At 36.8% G+C, this 19,112-nt stretch overlaps 1 protein-coding gene across 8 annotated transcripts in view; it reads left to right on the forward strand.

The window, feature by feature from the left end:
• The window catches only part of N4BP2 (NEDD4 binding protein 2), a 37,577-nt gene that overhangs the window by 13,036 nt on the left and 5,429 nt on the right, over nt 1–19,112 (forward strand). For 4 of the 8 annotated variants that reach the window (XM_074587852.1, XM_074587855.1, XM_074587853.1 and 1 more), the window contains 12 exons: nt 829–2,059; nt 2,902–3,026; nt 4,189–4,277; nt 6,052–6,128; nt 7,939–8,094; nt 9,332–11,649; nt 13,019–13,104; nt 13,828–13,870; nt 14,866–15,110; nt 16,509–16,627; nt 17,985–18,123; nt 18,223–18,408. In XM_074587852.1, the coding sequence (XP_074443953.1) occupies nt 829–2,059; nt 2,902–3,026; nt 4,189–4,277; nt 6,052–6,128; nt 7,939–8,094; nt 9,332–11,649; nt 13,019–13,104; nt 13,828–13,870; nt 14,866–15,110; nt 16,509–16,627; nt 17,985–18,123; nt 18,223–18,408 (4,814 nt within the window). Of the gene's footprint in view, nt 1–828; nt 2,060–2,901; nt 3,027–4,188; nt 4,278–6,051; nt 6,129–7,938; nt 8,095–9,331; nt 11,650–13,018; nt 13,105–13,827; nt 13,871–14,865; nt 15,111–16,508; nt 16,628–17,452; nt 17,682–17,984; nt 18,124–18,222; nt 18,409–19,112 lie in introns of those variants that run through there. The other 4 variants (XM_074587857.1, XM_074587856.1, XM_074587858.1 and 1 more) reach the window with 4 other exon arrangements.

Consider the following 19,112-nt stretch of genomic DNA (forward strand, 5'->3'; position numbering starts at 1 on the left):
ACTGATTCATGCTTTGAACTCTTAATAAGATTTACCTTTATCAAAATCACAGATTTATCTAGAAGCTTATTGGAGAATTCAGTAAATATGCTAATTTCATTATTGTGTTATACTATTAACAATAGTTTAAAAATTGAAAGATTAGCATCTTTTTCATATGAGTAATAAGTTGCTCTCAGAAAGTAGAGAAGATGGAAGGACAAGGAAGATTTTATTTAACATGTTTGCAGAAAGAGTTGCACTTCAATGGACTTAGGCTTTTTGGTAAACTGTCTTTCAGGAAAACAGAAGCTTAGATTTAGGGCTCAGATGATACTTGTGTCAGGGCAACCTATACTCCATTTAGTCGCTTTACAAAGAATTAGTGCAGATACTGAATTTTTCAGACTATATAAGGTATGATATTTTCAATTGGGCCTAGCCATTTTGCATACTTTAATCTTTTTAGTCCTCAGTAGTGTTTTTCAGTTCATTTTACACTATTTTGCCTATATGAGTTAGGTTAGAAATGAGTATCCATTTAAATACCCAGTTCTGATTTTTTTTTTCCCAGTTAAAATTAATAATTTTTGGGCAATATTTACTTAGTAATTTTCATGCTTATTAGGTTGTTATTTTGCAATATGTCTGCATTGAGTTCTGCCTTTACCTCGAATGAGAAACAGGTCAAGGGAGTTGCAGAAGGTGTATTAAAAGATGAGTTGGTGAACTGCTTTTGGTTGTCTCTTTAGTTGTGATAAATACTCCTTCAAGTAAAAAAAATGCATTCACATCAGCTTGTGTTTGTTCAGCTGACTGTTGCTTTATTCTCTTTACCTTATTCAACAGTAGAAAATGCTATGGATTATCTGCTAGAGCTGTCCACCCATGCCAAAGGAGTAGCATCTTCAAAAACCTTGGGTTTTGATTCAGTGGCATCATCACTAGCTCTTGTTAATCAGCAAAGATCTGTTGCAAATGAAAGAATGGGGGAAAGTACTGCAGAACAAAGTAATTCTGAAGAAGAAAAAGAAAAGGTACTATCACCTGATGTGCAGCTGACTGAAGAACTGGATTCCTTAATAGAAAACGCCATTCAGAGATACAGCTCAAGGGATGAATTGCCTAATTCTGCAAATGACCAAATAGTACATGAGCACTCTGTGGAACACGATGGTTTTAATGAATTCCCTGAGTGGGAAAAGTCTGATTCAGCTTGCGATGTCCTACTTCTTCCGCAGCAAACAGGGATGAGTAATGAGTTTTTAGAAAACTTCTGCTGTCCTCAGCCACCAGTGAGTCAGCTGAGCATCCAGACAAGCTCACCAGCTGCACCAGACACTTTTGCACAGATATTGGAAGAGTCTGATTTGTCAGAAATACATGTTCAGCATGATGTAGCTTCAGAAGTCTGTAAACAATCGAATGGAGAAGTATCATGTGGAAATTCTGAACAGACACAAGATACTGTTTTGGATCAAAAAAGTCTAGCTGCTGCTTCTGGTGAATCCTCTCAAAGACCTCTGGAACTTGGAGTAGCTGTCACTGGAAATCCTAATTCAGGGTGCCTGGAACAGCATGAAGAGGTAGTGACTGCCTTTAACAGCCACCAGAGCATTTGTCTTCCTGAGGCATATGTCTCACTTGAAACATCCAGTTTGAAAACACCAAAACCTGCAGATTTTCAGCAAACTCAGCAGGGTTATGACTTAAATTGTTCTACATTGTCCTGTCAACCTCAACAACACTGGAATCTCATGGCTCCCGTGTTTTATCCATCCAGTGGAAGTCACAGCTTTCTAACTCCCGTGGTTGTTAGTCCAGGGCAGTGGAGACCTGTTTCAGACTATAGGACTTTGGAAAAAGGACTTTTTTTTTCCTCTCCAGTGGTTTCAAATGCCTGGGATAGCAACCCTTCTCTGAAGGTATGGGGAAATCAAGATAGAAACTCAAAATTGAACCTCTCGCAAGCACAGCAGCCACCTGTTTGTCACATGATGAGAAAAAAGATGCAACTTATAGGTCAAGTACTTGTTCTTCTCAGAGGTGTTCCAGGATCAGGAAAATCATATTTGGCAAGGTAGAACATCTATATTGTGAGCTTCTAAAAGAAATTGCTTAATTGTGTGCAGGATTTAGTGCAGACAGAGACAATTTTCTGACATTTGTAAATAGTTACGCTTATGCCCTAATTGCCAGCTACATGATACATGCAGCAAGATGAGTAATAATAATTGCGCAGAGCTGAGTTGCTTTCAGCTCCTTCACCTTTAGTGGAAATTGAAGTAGGAGGGGTTAGCTTTAACTTCTGTCACCGACCGAAGGAGCGTATGTCAGCAGAGGATCATTGCAGTTGTATTAGGTCTGCTGTGTTCTTCTAGTCACTGTTTGGTTTGGGTGTTTCCTTCCAATAACATGGATGGAAATACACCAGCTCTTTATAGGCAGAAATTTCCCTTCCACTGTTGGAATTCTTCTGTGTAAGTAGTACGTGTGGAGCTTCTTGGGTTGAATTCTTGATTTCTCTTTTAACTCTCCAAAAGCCTAGATTAAGCTTAGACTCCTTTGGCTGGCAGCTGAAATATTTGGTGCAATTAAGACTGTATGTGTATTTGTCAGTGTGAAAGTATGTCACTCGATGTAGATGGAAAAATACCTCCCTTGTTTTTTTGAAATGAGACTTGTAGGGAACCTTTGTCAGCTCTTTCCCCCAGATATCCTCAGTCTTTGGGAACAGAGGGAAATTATTATAGATCATCTTTACCTGGATTTAAGATGATTTTTTTTCCCTTACCTGGATTTGCTACTTCCATTCCAAATAATCCCTTTGTGCAAGAGCCTAAATACACATATATTTGGCAGCAGATATCAGGGCTGGGGAGGAAAAGGGGGAAAAGCTATTTACTTCTTGGTCTTTCACAGGATTTTGCTTGAGGATAACCCGGGTGGAATCATTCTTAGTACTGATGAATACTTTTATAAACATGGACAATACCATTATGATCCCGATTGCTTAGGGGAAGCACATGACTGGAACAGGAAACGAGGTGAGAAATAAGGGATTAGCTTGCTTGTTTACAGTTCAATGCTTGTGTGCCATTTAAAAAGCTGCCTGTCTTGTAATATCCGTGTCACAGGACAAGCATTTATCCCATCATAGAAATATTTTTTAATATGTGTGTGGAAAAAGAATATGAGCACAAACTCAGAAGTCATCTGTCCATTGTGTCTTTTGCAATTAACTATGCCAGTGTCTTTTTTAAAAGATTGTTTTGTCCTCGGATTTCGTCATGGTATGTATTTTGGGTTGTCTCCTGTTTCTGGAGTGGTAATCTGCACCATCTCCCAGAAATATTTCCTCTGAGATGAGCCATTATATATGCATATGCAATAAGTAATGAGGATGTTGCTACAGATAACACTTACATAGATATTTTCTTGCTCTTGATTATTTTTTCTCTTGAGCATTACATTCTTGGCAAACTTAAAATTATAAAAGCAAGACAGAAGAAATGATTTATTTTTTTCCATAATTAGTGGTTTTTTTTGATAGTGGCTTTCTCTAAGCTCACCATAGAACAACTCTTTTTAAACTTTTATTTGCTAAATTTGAACCATGATCACTTTTCTGCTACCACATTTCTCATCAGTGGAGAAATGGGTTAATAAGAAACGTGTTATTCAACGGTAAGTTCGATTGTTCAGATGCATTGTAACATAGCTACAAAAACACTGTATCTCAAAGCTAGTGATTCTAAACACTTCATTACTGTGTATTTAAGTTACAATAACTTTTCATATTTTATACAGTTTACAGAGTGGACTAATCTTAAGACTGTTATAAAGCCAAGAATTTTGTACGCAACAAAGTCGTCCACTTTAAGGTGATCATGTAGTTGTTTGGTTTTTTTTTAGTTTCATTTACTGGTTGATTAGCCATCTTTGTGCATTTTACATCTGCATTTTCGTTCCTTGATTATCATATATACATTAATTCAAAAGAATAATGCCATATCTCAGTAGCTTTACATGTGAAGGGGGGATTTCTAAAATGAAAGAGGACCCTGAAACAGATCAAGTTGTGGCAAGAGTTCTTTACGCAGTAGTTAAAATATTACAAATTTAGAAAATCAGTATAAATGTTACATGTACACCCTATTATAACAAAATTAACTGTATCACATTCTATTGCACACGTGTGTCTTTCAGCCAAAGAAGCATTTGAAATGAGAATCTCTCCTATAATAATAGACAACACAAACATACAAGCATGGGAGATGAAGCCTTATGTTACTTTGGTTAGTATTACAATTTGATCGATTTAAAAAGGGATTATTGACCAGCATGGCAACAACACATGTTTTAAAATGAGATTGTCTTTCTCAGTGTAGCTGTTATTCCGCAAGGAAGTCTGGACTTAAAAGAAAAGTGTTACAATGGAATCGTGTTACTCAGTGTCATATTCTGTGCACATCTGAGTGTTGACCTGGCCTAGTTTCCAAGTGACAAAGCCAACTGCATTGCATTTGGGAGCAAAAATAAATATTGTTGAGGAAACTGAATACTGTTCCTCTTTTTTATGATCAGTAAAATTCTAAGCTACTTCTAAAATATAATTAGCACTAATTAATAACACTGATGTTTGATGCTCCATGAAACTTGAAAACTCAGTCTTAGTCTTAGTTTCATCCTAAATATGACCTAGAGGCAGATAGCAGATGACCAGTTGCAGGGCTACCAAATGTTGCTAGCTTGCTTGAAGTTGTACATATTTGCTTAATAATTTTTATTGAAGTGATGTAATCAAAATAATGCAACTGCACTATTTTGTTAGTAGTGTAGTGCTTTTATTTAGTGACTAAAAGTGACCATCTTATATTTAGTACTAAATAAAAGCAATCTACATTCAACTTCCAAAGTTCTCTTTAATGATTTAAGTAACTTGGTGAACTCTTCTGTAGGTTTCTCATACTCCAGTTTTCTGGAGCTTCTCACCTTTTGCATAATTGTTTCTGAATGGGCATCAGCACGTTTCGACTCTAGCTTTTATTTTGCTGTTGATCATTTGTCATTTTGGTTGGTAGTTTTAATAATTTTTTTTATGCTTACGGAACTGCATTATTTTATAAAATTAGTTCTGATTAACAGAAATAATATATTGGAAGAAATATCATAAAGTAGATCTGGGATTTCTCCTACCTTGGTATAGAAACACGTCAGAGTGTAGTACATAGCACTGATGGCTTTTGAGCAGATACCCTACATGTGCTGCATGTGGTAATAGATCAGTGAACAGTGGGACTTAATACAGATAATTTTTATTAATAAAAGTTTTATTTTATTATCCTTGCATTTATTAGCAATTGTCAGATTAACAGTTCTTTCATAAATTAAGTCCTTGATGATGTATACTGAAATAAAGATACAACAAAAGTTCTTCCAGGAAACGCAGGGTTTGGTACGGTGATAAGAATTTTTTTGAAAACAGGAACAAGGAGAAATGGCACAGTTACTCCCAGTGTTTCTCCTGATTAGACTTTGGGCTCCTTTTCTGTCATGATGAGACTAGACCGTAGAAGGACTATTGACTTGGAGCATGCTCAGGTTTCTCATAGGCTGCCCACAATAGCTGTGTTAATGCAACTGCGTTGCTTGTTTTGAAACGGGCTCACATCTGGTCAGCTCTAAATGTAAGCAGTAGGCTTTTCTCTGGCTTGGAGAGGCTGCATAGACATGTGCATGCTATACCTGGAAAGAGGAGCTGTTCTGCGGTCTTGACTCAGAGGTAGAATATTTAAAGGGATGATATGAAATAGTGATTTTATCCCCCCACCCCACCCCGTGATCATAGCACACATCTAATTTTACAGTAAGAGATGCATATACATGATTTTAAAAATCTCCATTTATCTATAATAAGAAGTGAAACACTGAACAAAGTATGTTATTCCAAATGTTCGGTTGGTTTCAAAAAATACAAAAAATATCTTTAAAGCAGCAGGCTGTATGTGTGCTTTTTTGTAGAAATAAGAAATGGATCATATGGCTTTGTTTTATACCTGTTTTATTCAGGCTCAGCAGTTCAAATACAAAGTCATATTCCGAGAACCAGACACTTGGTGGAAGTTTAAACCAAAAGAACTTGAAAGGTAAGAATGTAAAGGAAAATTTCATATTAGATTGCATATCTTTCACAGTTTATGAACTATTATTTTTAAAAAGGTATCAGTTACTACAGTGGCTGGTGAAAGTAGCAAGATAACAGTCAAGATTTTTGCGGTAATAAGTAGCTTTTTAGTATTTTTTCCCTATTTTATATGTATTAAGATATTTTTTTCCTGTTACTTTATTGTAGTTACATACAAAAGATACTATTAGCATTAGATATTATGTAATGTTTTTATGATTGCAATTCTTTTGCATTTAAGGTATAGTGACTGCTCCTTTCGTTTCCTGAAGTTGCAAAAATAATGTCAGGTTGGGGCTGTTTTTGCATCTGGCTGGTCTGTTGCCTTACTTGAAATGTTTCTGCTGTCAGTGAGCTTAAGGCAATCAGCACCTTGTGGCCTGAGAGGGACAAACCCCTGTGCATCACCATTGTTGTTTGCCTCTTCTTTACCAGGACCTTCTACACAGTCATAGAGCCATTACTTAGAGCCAAAAATAGGCAAGACTTAAACCCTATGTAAGGGAATAATAAGGTAACTAGAAAACTGGCTAGATGACAGGTTCAAAGGATACGATCGGTGGTTCAAAGTCCAAGAGGAGGCTGGTGTCCCTCTAGGATGAATACTAGGGCCACTACTATTTAATGTCCTTTTTATGACTTGGATGTTGGGACGGAGTCCACTCTTAGCAGATCTGCAGATGATACTGAATTGAGCTAGAGTAGTTTGCTCAGTCTTAAGAAGAGAACGTTAAGGAAGGATCGTATTGTTGTCTTCAGCTACCTTTTGGGAGCTTATAGAGAAGACTGAAAAGATTTCTTCTCACAATCATGCAGAGATATGACGAAACAAACATAAGCAAGTTGGAACTTTGAAAATTTTGATTACATAAAAGAAAAAACGCCAAAACTTACTTCGATGGTCATCAGGCACTGAAAAAGTTTGCCCAGAGAATTTATAGACTTTCAGTCTTTGGGGATATTCAAAATTTGACAAGACAAAGCTCTGGGCAACCTGATCTAGCCGTACCTCCTCTGAGTAGGAGGTTGGACTATGTGACCTCCAGAGGTGCCTTTCAGTGTAGGTTATTTTGTGATTTCATAATATCTGTTGTTGTCTGAGTTTGCACGCTTAGCTTAAGGTTGGCCACTTTGCAAATCAGGTAAGGAAGATTGTTTTCTTTCCTAAAATAGAATTTAAACATTTTCTCCTAATACCTGTTTTGCCGCCATTGGCAGGTTCACTTGTTCTAGGTGGAACTGACGCAGAGCACATTGCTAGTTGGTGTTTTAACAGAGTCAGTGACAATTTCTAGCCAAAGGGTGTCCAAAATAATAGGTGAATAGGTTTTCCTCAAGGCTCGAAGTTCTTAGTTTAGGAAAACCAGAGAAGGAAAACTGAATTCAGAAATCTTCCGTACCCAGTTTGATATCCTGCATCACTGTCAGGATCTGATATAGTGTGTTTCTGATACTTATATGAAGATGCATTATTGGTGAGGTTCTAGATTTTAGTATTATGCAAAACATCTTATTGCAGAACAGGGCCACCAGGTGGGGTGGAGAAGTCAAGTAGAGCAGCGATTTTTCTGAGATACCCTGTTTGGAATGCCTTAGTGCACTGATAGAGAAAGAATTGCTGTTTCACAGCTTTTGCCCTGGCCCCCTGAATTCTCTGGTTAGTCTTGCTGTAAACTTATTATCATTAAGTTATTATTAAATTATTCTTTTCTTTCATTGTAGTATACAAATCTGAAATGTTTCTTTTTAAATTATTTTTTTTTAATTCATAGGCGAAACATTCATGGTGTATCTAAAGAAAAGATCAAAAGAATGTTGGAACGGTATGAACGCTGCCTTACTGTTAGTTCAATATTGGATTCTTCAGTCCCAGACAAATCAGAAGCTGCAGGCTGGAGTGAAGATCCTTGTCAGGAGGAAAGCCATAGGTTAGATTGCCTTACTAGCTTTGTAGTCTCAAAAAAAGGCTAAAAATTCAAACTTCATAGCAATAGAATCTGGATACCTGGATAATGCTGTTGAACAGTGAATGCATTAAAAAAAATTAGTTAAATTATAAAAAGAAATACACTATATAGTTTTCTTAATTTTTAAGAGTTTCAGCATTTCTAGAAATGAGCAGTCAAAGGATCTAGTCAACTTTGGTGCTTTTTGAAAACCTCCCGGTATGGCTGTGTGTTACTTTTCAATAAGCCAATCTTGATTGACTTATCTTAGAAATGTGCAGTTGGATGTATGTTGTAGATACAAAACACTTAAAATCTGTAGACTTTCTCTTATCTTAGAAATGTGCAGTTGGATGTATGTTGCAGATACAAAACACTTAAAATCTGTAGAATGCTTTTCAAAAGAATGTAGCCCCAAATATGAGCAAATTACTATTTCTGAGTCTGTGTGTTGGTATTAGATGATGTCTTTGTGGTAGAAGGTGGAATCTTCGTGCAGTATTAACGAGTTATCTACTTGAGTATATTTAGTTTAGATTTATCTAAATTTATGTTGGTTGTATACATGAGTGTTTTGTAGTGGCTAATCTGAATAATGCTGTATATGCAATATAATAATGCATAGGAAATCAGATTTTATTGTGGTTATTATTTCATTTGGGTTTTGCATACCTAATGTATTTGAAATGAAGTGGGCTCTGATAATTAATGGAATGTAGCTGATTGTGAAAAATGGTGTGACAAGAAAAGGCCCATCCTCTCCTAGTTAACTTCTAGACTTGCTTTAGCATCGGGCTATTGGGAGAAAGCAACAGTCATTAAATAAAAGCCTGTTTACCAGGTTTGCTGATCTGAAGGAGGAGATGTCTGGTAGCAGAGTGCTTCAGTACGAAACTGAATGCTGGGAATGGGGGGAAAATAGAGTTCTGAGAAAGTATTCTTAGCCCCATGCTGAAGTGAAAAAGGGATACTTACCAAGGAAAGTTCTGCTTTTCTTAGCTCCTTCTTTTTTATAAAGGAGTGTTGAGGTTAGGACTAAGTTGTCATAAATTTGTTTTCCTCTCACTAGAGTTCTCCAGCTGGATGATTAGTTTCCTAAAAGGTAGTTTCTGGTCTGTAATTTGAAAATACTAAATAGCCAAGCCAAAATTAAAAATGTGGATAAGAGCTTAAAGAAGGTTTTAAATGGGTTTACCTTTCATTCCCATTTGTATTTCAGAAAGAGAGAGGCATATTCTGATGTAAAGGAAGAAAAACCTTTTGCTTCTGACGTGAAACCTCTTGAATTAGCTGAAGATGATAAAACTTTTCCCAATACTTCTCTACCATTAGAAAGTAACTGTGATCCTGAACATTTTCAGAAAGAGGAAAAAGAAATGGAAAATAACTCAGTGGAACACAATTCCGAGAACAGCACTGTTCAAGATGACTTGGATGTTTATTTATCAGGTTGTGTAGAAAAAGAACTGCCCTTGGAGAAGAAAGAAGAAAATGGAGAAAAAACAGAAAAAAATACTGAAACAGAAGTGGAAGAGGTTGCTGTGACCATGACTGAAGAAACTGTGTGCTTGCATACAGGGGGAGTTGAGGAACACAGTGATAATGACATTCTCAAAGTTCAAACTGAAGTTGAACAATCTGGCGAAATATGTATGGAACCAAAATCAACACTGAGTAGTAACATAGTAGAACCAAGCAGTTCAGCTTTTGACGCACCAGGAAAACCAGAACCACTGAACTTTCTAGGTGACTGGCCTGTAGAACAAACAATGGGACAGCGAGTCAAAAGAAGTAGAAGACTAGAAAAATCTTCTCTGAAGAGCGATAAGGAAGTTAAAACTCCTGGTCAGCAGCACCCTGGGTTAGGTAAAGAGCAAGCAGGCCTGCCTGGGACCTGTAATGTTGAAAAAGGACATGAGGAAGAAAATTTAGCCTCTAGCTGTTCCTCTCTTAGTTCAGATAAAGTTACACCGGAATTGCAAATGATAGGACATTGGCCTGTCTCAGGCTCATTAGAGCAGAGACAGCAAAGGTCAAGGAGAATGAGAAAGGCAAGTCCAAATCCATCTGATGAAGCTAGAAATACCGAGAGTGACACTGATAGAAATGCTCTTGAGACCATAGATGTGCTTCGTGGGACACCTGTGAACGCTGCAGAGCAACCAGATACAAAGAGTTTGCATACGCACCAACCTGAACTAGTAGCTAGCGAAACAGTAGGTGAGAAAAAAACCCAGCAAAATAAGAGAATGAGGAAACATCACAAATTGGCCCTCACTTTTACAAACAACAATTTTCCCCATCCCAAAGAGGAGGAACATTTGCCTATGCTTAATGCAGCAGAAGAGAAATATGATGCGTGCTCATGTAGACAGAAAAGTAGCCATTCACAGACTGAATCACAGGACTTTGCTCTCTTGTGGAGATTAGAAAAGAAAATGCTTTTTCCCGAGACTGCCAAAGTGTTGCATGGCAGGCTAGATGGCTTCAAACCCAAAGACGTAGACAATGCCTCAGATTCTCAGGAAAAAATACCCTATCGAGTTATGTATGATAAAAGTACGTTTGTGGAAGAAAGTGAACTTATCAATATTGATGAGTCTGAAAAGCTAAATATACTGTGTAAGCTCTTTGAGTCTGTTTCATTTGAAGCTCTGAAAGATCTTTATGAAAGATGTAACAAAGACATAGACTGGGCCACAGGTCTGCTGTTAGACTCTGATGAAAAGTTACGCAAAGATGTTGATACTGAATCCTTTCAAGTAAGAGAAGCTGAGCCAGTTGTTGCAGACCTTGATTTCAAGGCAAGTATAAACTATAGTGAGAATCTCAAAGACTGCGAACAAATGCCACAAGTAACTGGGGCTTGTGATATCTCTGAGCCTTCAGAAGACAAGAACTCATCACTCAGTGTTGCAGAAAGTAGGGCTACCAAGGCAACTGTGACAGATGCTGATGTGTCTGACTCATTGACTGCTACCTCATTGAATGATTCAGCGGAATTGAAAAATTCTGGAGATGCAGCGCCTAGCAGTGATGCAGGTAGCATTGAGCCATCCATTTCAGGAAAGCAGAAGGTAGAGTCTGAGAGTCCTGTTGAAGAAAATATAAATAAGCCATCAGTTTCACAACTTGATGCAGGTTTACGTATACCCATGACTTTGCCTCATGGTCCTAACACAACATCTACCAATTTGGAAATTGAATTAAATAGCAAAAGTGACAGCAATCTTTCAGAAAGTAATGCAGAGAACTCCAAATTGACTACTTCATTACTGGAAATGGATCATGCACCTCTGACGGGTACTAGGAGCGATAAAGAACTGGAGACAGATAAAGAAACGCAGGGGAGTTCCAGGGAGATACGTGGTAAAGAAGAAATTGAAACTCTAAGCGGGGATGAAAATAAAGCCAAGATACAAAACCGTCTACCAGCATCAAGTGCAGCCTTCAATATAGATTGCCTAGAACTAACATTACCTCCTGAACTGGCACTCCAGTTGAAGGAAATATTTGGGCCTGTTGGCATTGATGCAGGTATGACCATAATTATATCCATATTTTTATGAAAAAACTCAGTTTGTGTAAGAAAACCTTTCTTCCTTTGCCTGTGCCTTTTTTGCTTCATGTTTGATTTTTAGGGAACAGATTTGCACAATTCCTCATTATACTGTTGTTTGCTGTTGTTAATCCAAAAACGGAACTGAATTAAGGGTGGGAAAAGTACAAATACAGTAGTGCTACCTTCTGCCTTGCTTTTTTGTACATGTGTGTGCTTTAAAAGCAGAAGAAAATATATTGGCTTATTTGCATTTTGAGCAACAGGCCTTTGAGCCTATATTCAAACTCTGAAGGAATATTAAGATGATGAGGAAGATGCAAATTATGACTGGTTAGGAAGAAAGAAAAGAAAAAGAAAGCTTTAGGCACCAGTAAAATTGTGGAAGGAGAAGATGAATGGTTTAGAGAGAATATAAAGTGTGGCTATACTTCAAAGATGAAAACAGACTAGTCTGCTGAGACACTATGATGAAGGAAGCCATAAGCAGCTTGAACATGCATCACAAAAGTTAAAACTGATAGAAAAATGAAGAAAAGAAAACACAAGGACACAAGGAATATATAGCTGGTTTGTTTTCTTTTTTTTTATTTTTTAATTTTTTCTCATTTCTCCTGAAGATTACTTGATGCGAAGCTCTGTATATCTGATTTATTGGTGGGTTTGACTGCTGGCCTCTTTGCCTTCCATGCCTACCTCCTTGATAGCAGAAAGGGGTTTGTCATGTCTGAAATATACCCTTTCTTTTTATTTGATACATACATACTTCTTGCCCATTTGTTTTTGAAAGGGTAAGAAATAATATCAGAAAGATCTTTTAGGGAAAAGATGTATCATTATGATACCATGATAATTCCTGCAGTTTCCTTTAGAGTTAGAGGGGATACTTGGAGTTTGCTTCTCTGAGTTTGTGTGTTGGAAAGTAGGGATGTGACTGCTGTTGGGCAGTGGCGAGTATGTTGTATTACATAAAAGTAGTTGCCTGTGGAATAGGGGGAATCACAGTTTCATGGATGAAACTCTGCTTGTAAATTAACAGTGGCTTTTTTCTAATTCTAGAAGGTTCTGGAAAAAAGAAGGAAAAATGTAGTTGTTCCAGGTAGTCATATTTCAACAACATAGAATTAATGTTAACTTTTTTTCCTACCCTTTCTGAGTTTTTGAACACCAGATAATGAATTCCGTGTGGAATGCTTTTTTTCAACTTGGCAGTTGCTGAAGTTTTTTTTCAGGCGTGACAGTTTGTGCAGAATCTCCAGAATTCCAATTAATAAGTCTAGGTTACTGTACTTTAATTGCTTTTTTTTATAGAATGCTTTAATGAATATAATTTCTTTCTTCCATAAGGATCACTAACTGTTGAGGACTGTGTGGTTCATATTGATCTGAATTTGGCAAGAGTGATTCATGAAAAATGGAAAGAATCTATTCTGGTTAGTAGATTTCTTGCTTATGATACGGTATGGCATGCTTGTGCTTTGTCAGACCATTTGTCTCCATATGTGTTGGTATAAATGTGTAAGATGGAAGTATCTTTGCGAGAACAATGATAAAATACAGTAGTAGTTTGTAAAATATGTGGCGTATATCAGCATGTTGTAATCATCAGAGCTGTTGAAAGAGAATTCAAGGGATGAAGAAACGGCATGTCATGAGTGCTTCTTCATGAAACGAAGATTCTTAAAAAAAGAAGGATTGTAATGCACAATTTCATTACAAAATTGACCGAAAATTTCACTGGCCAAAAATTATTATTGGCTTTTACACATGGAAGAAGAGTTCTTTTATGAATAATTACGTATACAAAACATCTCCATGTACATTAATTGAGAAGAGTCTTCTAACCTCTGTTCCTTTATAGCCATATGAAACACAGAATACTTTTTGGGAAAATTTTTGTTCGGTTTATTTAATTAAGGTTATGAAATTCTAGCAGCAGGGCATGTTCCTCCAGTTTGATGTGTTTTCGGAAAGATAGTTCTATCTTTTAAACTTAACTTCATAATTTTTCTTAAATATATTTCTTTTAAAATGATCCAAACTTTGAGAAATACCGTGAGACATTATTTTGAAGCTGGTTTATTTAGAAGCTAACACTTGTGAAGTTTCACTGCAAAATTTATAGCTTACATTATGGTTTTACTATTTTTATTTAGAAGCGTCAGAGGAGAGATGAATCATGTAAGTTGTTTGCAGAAGGTATGTTCTGTATGTCTCTTAATTGTAAAAATACTTAATTGTCATTATAAAAAATATTTAATTCTTTGAAACTTCAGTAAGGTTGCAAATATTCTGTCTATTGAAAAATTATGGATTCATTTAGTAAGATAAGCCTTTATGTATTGCCCTTGGTTCCGTTTATCATTTTCTTGTGGAGGAAAAAAATAAGTTAATTATAAGCAGAATCACTGGTCCCAGGTAGATGCAAGGAGAAAGCTTATAATTTTGTGTACTTCAGAGCTTAAAGGGAAGCTCTGGCTGGATCAGACAGCTATTTGGTACAACTTCTGTAATCTCTGTGGCAAGAAAAGGTGTGGCCAGAGAATTATTAGCTGAATAAGATTTCTGCAGGTGAGGGAAGGAGGTCGGGAATATAGCATTCACACATTGTTGTCAGAGGAACTGATTGTAGCAGGAGGATGTACGTCCTTGTTCAAAAAGTGTTAAAATCTCTAGCAATCTAGTTTTCATGCAGGTCCCAGAATAAATGGCCTTCTGCAGTAGAATCCTACTACTCTTGCATGGGACCTGGGTGAAGACTTGGATTGCGGTGTGGGTGCAAATGCTCCTCTCAAATGACTAAACAGTGCTGTTAGCATTAACTCAGAAACGTAAAATCAGATTGTTAAGCGTTTGTCCTTAAGTTGTAGAGGAAAGGCAGGTATACATGTAAACACATGAGTCAATAATTCTCTTATAAAAGCAAACAAACCTCCCCACTTAAGGTATGTGGAAGGTAATTTACAGCTGCAAGATATGTCTTGGCACTGGAAAATTTGGTGAGAGAGTCTAATGGTTTTGCTTTTGATTTACAAAATAAATAGAGATGATCAGACAGTCTTTGGAAAATAGAAGTGATGAAGGTGAAAACAACACAGACCATCTAGGTTGAAAAACTTAATTATTTTGACTTTGCTTGTATAAATAAGCTAATAATTGTTTTATTTGTCACCTCATTTTTATTGCTTTTGAAGGTCCTACTGTGATTCAACAGATAGATACAGATGACTCAGAAATGCTGTTATCTCAGAACGCAGACAGCAAAATACAGAAGAAAAAAATGGGCTGGGTTTCAGGCTCATCTAATGACATACAGACAAAAAAACCAGCAACATCCGATGTTTTTCCTTTTATGGATCACTGGAACGCTCAGATTCAGAAAGTTTCTCTCAGACAAATAATTTCCGAAGAAATAGCTATGCAGGAGAAACAGGACCTGGTATGGATAGCACCGCTTTTAAATGCAGTTTAAATTCATTACTATTAATGAAGCAGAGTATGTCTTATCTGGTGACTCATCTTTGTGCTGCTGATTACAGCCTGAATTCATGAGACAAATGCATGCTAATTAGTATTGTTGATTACTATGATACAGGGGTTTGCTTGTGGTAGGTGTTTCTGTTTGAAAAATATGAATCTTATTTTTAAAAGTAATATTTTGATTGCTTCACAAACAGATCGTGGTGCATTTCACTATACAGGTTAGCATTTCTGTTTGGTTGAATTGTTTTTTGGTTGCTCACCTGAAAACAAAGATCAGTGCGATTTCCCACACCTTTATTGGGAAAGCAATATAAAAAAAAGTTCTTAATTAGCTCCATGCCTTGTTTGTTTAGAAGTGGATTGAATTGATTTTAATATTTTTTTGTAAGGAGAACCCACAACATTCCTCACAGATGAGACATTAAAAGAAGTACTTGAGGTTAATCTCAAACAGGTTTCTGTACCCACTTGTCAGAAAATACTCATTTTTTAAAGATTTTTATTAATTCTGTATCTTCCACGCAGTTAGCATACCCTTTCTGGTCGGTGTGTGCATAACACTGCCCTCTACTGCCCGGCAGTTGTTCAGAACAGGCATTTTTATTTGTAATTATCTCTCATAAGTAGCTGTGCTAAAACAGAGGAACTTTGCTTCTACTGGTATAGAAAGTTGTATGGATTAGCCTGTACTTTGAAAGAATGGCTTGTGGATTCTTTCTTTGAACTACATGCATGTGGCTTACTGATAATAACAACTGTGATGTCTGCAGCTTTATTTTCAGTTCGGATTCATGGAGCTTGGCTTTGTTTTGACAATTATTTTTTTCTTTAAAATCTGAGTATTGGAATGATCAGTCCGATTTATTCTGAGCTGTAATTGTGTTTTCTTCTCAGCATGACTTCACAAATGTGAATATTTATTATGGTACAGCTTCAGATACAAGAAAACAAAATTGTTTATGCTGTTTAATAATGTTGTTTCAACCACAGGCCCTCAGTATAAAGTAGAGAGGTGGACTTTGCACAAGCTTAGCATTGGACTAGATAGACTAGCAAAATTCCTCCTAAAAATCCTCGTTTTCCTTTGTCCAAGTTATGAGAGAGCTGCAGCTGAGTCACTTCAAATGACTGCAGAGGTGTATAATACAACTCACCTGTCCCTACTTTATTCCTGTCAAATCAGTGTGGCAGGCTGATATTGGCATGTTGTCACTGCTGTGGGTGCACACCTACTGAGTAGATATTTTTTTTTTTTTAATCTTGACAAATAATAGTAAAGTTGGCTTGGCTTTGTTGTTACTATATTTTATTCTAATTGAGAACTTGTAATATTTTTCCTTTGTCTTATGGGTAGAATCGTGTTTCTTCTATGGCTAGAAAAGACTGTGCCGCTAAACTAAAGGAGAAGCAACTTTTTGAGATGTTTCCAACTATTAATCAAAATTTCTTAATGGATGTCTTCAGGGACAACAAGTAAGAAATCTTTAAAGTTCTTTGTAAAAATGGTACTCAGTTACACTCTATAGTAGTGCACAGCTACTGTCTTAAACATTAGTTAAGATACTGCTAAAGAATGGCTTTTTCCAAACTAGCACACTTTTTGTAGATCTATATAAAGGCAAAACCAGCTGGTCTTAAAAGAAAAAAGGGCATAAAATCTTTATGTGTAGGCTTGTTTCTTTTTTTTGGGAGTAGACAGGTTAACTCATTGGCAGAAGAATGTCTCTGGCTATTGACCTCTGTCTGACTGTCAGTGGAACTGCGTATTTGCTCTAAAGATGAGGTTTAAATCAAGTGGGAGAAATTAGTGGGAGTGGGAATAGTGGGTTCACAAAAAATGGCATCCGCCCAAGAGGAAAACTGCCATCACTTGATGTTAGCTGCAAGTACTTTCCTGGTTACTACAGCAGCTCTGAAGGAATGAGCCATCTCTCTGTCTCTTCCTGCTGACATTCTTTTCTGCATTATATTTCTGGGTTATGTGGCTACCTTCTTAAATCCAAGTTCCTGAGAACTGAACTTTTTTTCAGGAGAAACTTCTTTTATCATCCTTGGCCAGTTGAATGTCTGTCTGTACATATGGGTTTGCATGCTGACTTGTCAGTCTTTCTGCTTGTCCAGGTTGTTATCAAAGCCTTTCCTTGTGGGACGTTTAAAATATGTCCTTCATCCATCTCTATAGCTCAAACATTTCACCATCCCTCATTTTTCACGTTCTAAATTCTCTGCATAGTGTTGTCTTTCCCAAAATCTATCTTTACTTTTGATCAGTCTTCCTCTTGTCTGCTTACTGAACAGCAAGAAGAATAAAGAAGAAAGAGGGCTTATTAGAAATCTGATGGCAACTGATGATCCTATTCCTATTTCGTTAAATTTAATAACAAATCTTGACTGGAAATACAAGGATTTTCCTGCATAGCAGTTTCAGAAAACTGAGCTAGTTTTAAACTAGTTTGTACTATCTAACCCTGACCAGAGAAGATTTAAGATGAAGTAACTTATCCAGCCCAAAAAGCAGTGTGTACTGCTAAACTAATGTCTGTTTGATTAAGGTAGGATGCAATTTACTTTAGTATTTCATTGTCCTTTTAATATTCAAGTGCTCCTCAATTACGTTTCAGTCAATCAAGACTGCATGTGTGTTGATGCCAGTAATGCAGTACAGTGAGTCTGCAAGCCTTTTTGTAATAAGGTGGAAAATTCCATTCTAGTGCTTTATTTCTATTGTCATCTATTTCTGTAACGATATCAAGGTTTGTAATATGCATTTTAATAAACGTAGCAGCTATTAATGTGTTTGTAAAGTCACAGATTTACTTATCCTTTACAGCTACTCTTTGGAACAAACTGAACAGTTTCTGAACTGTGTTCTGGAGGCAGATCCTGTAAAAACAGTTATAGCTCAAGAAAGTGTTCAGCAAAATGAAATTGTTTCTTCTTACAGTGCTGCAAAGAACCGGGATAAGAAGGTATTTTTATTTTTTTTAGTAGTAGTTACATGTTCAAAGCTATGTTAATGAAAACACCCTACAATGCATACTTAGCTTCAACATTGCAAATTCCTACAGGCAAAAAAAAGTAAGGAAGATGATGATCCTCTGAGTGAAGTATTTCAAGAATTTGAGTATCCACAATATGATGATTTAAGAGCAGAAGCTTTTTGTCACCAGCAGAAGAGACAGGAATGTTTGAAAAAGGCTGGGGAGGCCTATCGCATGGGTATGAAGCCTGTGGCAGCATTTTATGCACATCAGGTAAATGTAAATATGGTGCTTTTTTTGCCTGAATTTAGAGAGGTACTTAAATACTGAATTGGAAGTGATAAGAATAACATTGTGCCTACTACAGTTGATAAACTTGCTCAGTTACTGTTGTCTGTATGTTATATTGAGAATCACCTTACAAGTAAAATTCCTTTCACTAGTAATGATACTGATACAGGAAGCTAACGTACCCAAATTCAGTGCGAGACCTCGTGAAAGATGGTATTTAGTGCTTAGTCACACAAACTCATTTTCTCATAGATCCCACTGTTGCATCCAGATACTTGTAAGCACCGAGATTTGTGTCCATGTGGTCTGGCCAGGTTCACTCATGTGTGATATGGACTGCAGCAAACATCAATTTTCGAATCCTCTGTATGTCCCTTGGGTTTCTCTTAATTGATGATGAACTGGTTTTAGACATGTCTTTCGCACTTTTATTTAAGAGTCAGATAGGTATTAAGTTGTGACCTTTTGCGTCAGAATCTTGTTTGCTTCATCCTCCATAAATCTCGGGCAAGATTGCTGCCTGCTGTCTTTGCCTCCTCATTCTGACTGTCTTTATGGCTGCAGTCTGTCTTGGGTCAGGATGAACGTGGTGTGGTATGCCGTGCTAGGTCTGCTGCTGATCAGTCTTGTGTGCTCTGGCCGTGGAGCACAGGCTTTCTGGTCTTGATTCAAGCACATTTCTCAGT

Source organism: Larus michahellis, chromosome 5 (assembly GCF_964199755.1).
Source record: "Larus michahellis chromosome 5, bLarMic1.1, whole genome shotgun sequence".
NCBI classification, from domain to species: Eukaryota; Metazoa; Chordata; class Aves; order Charadriiformes; family Laridae; genus Larus; species Larus michahellis.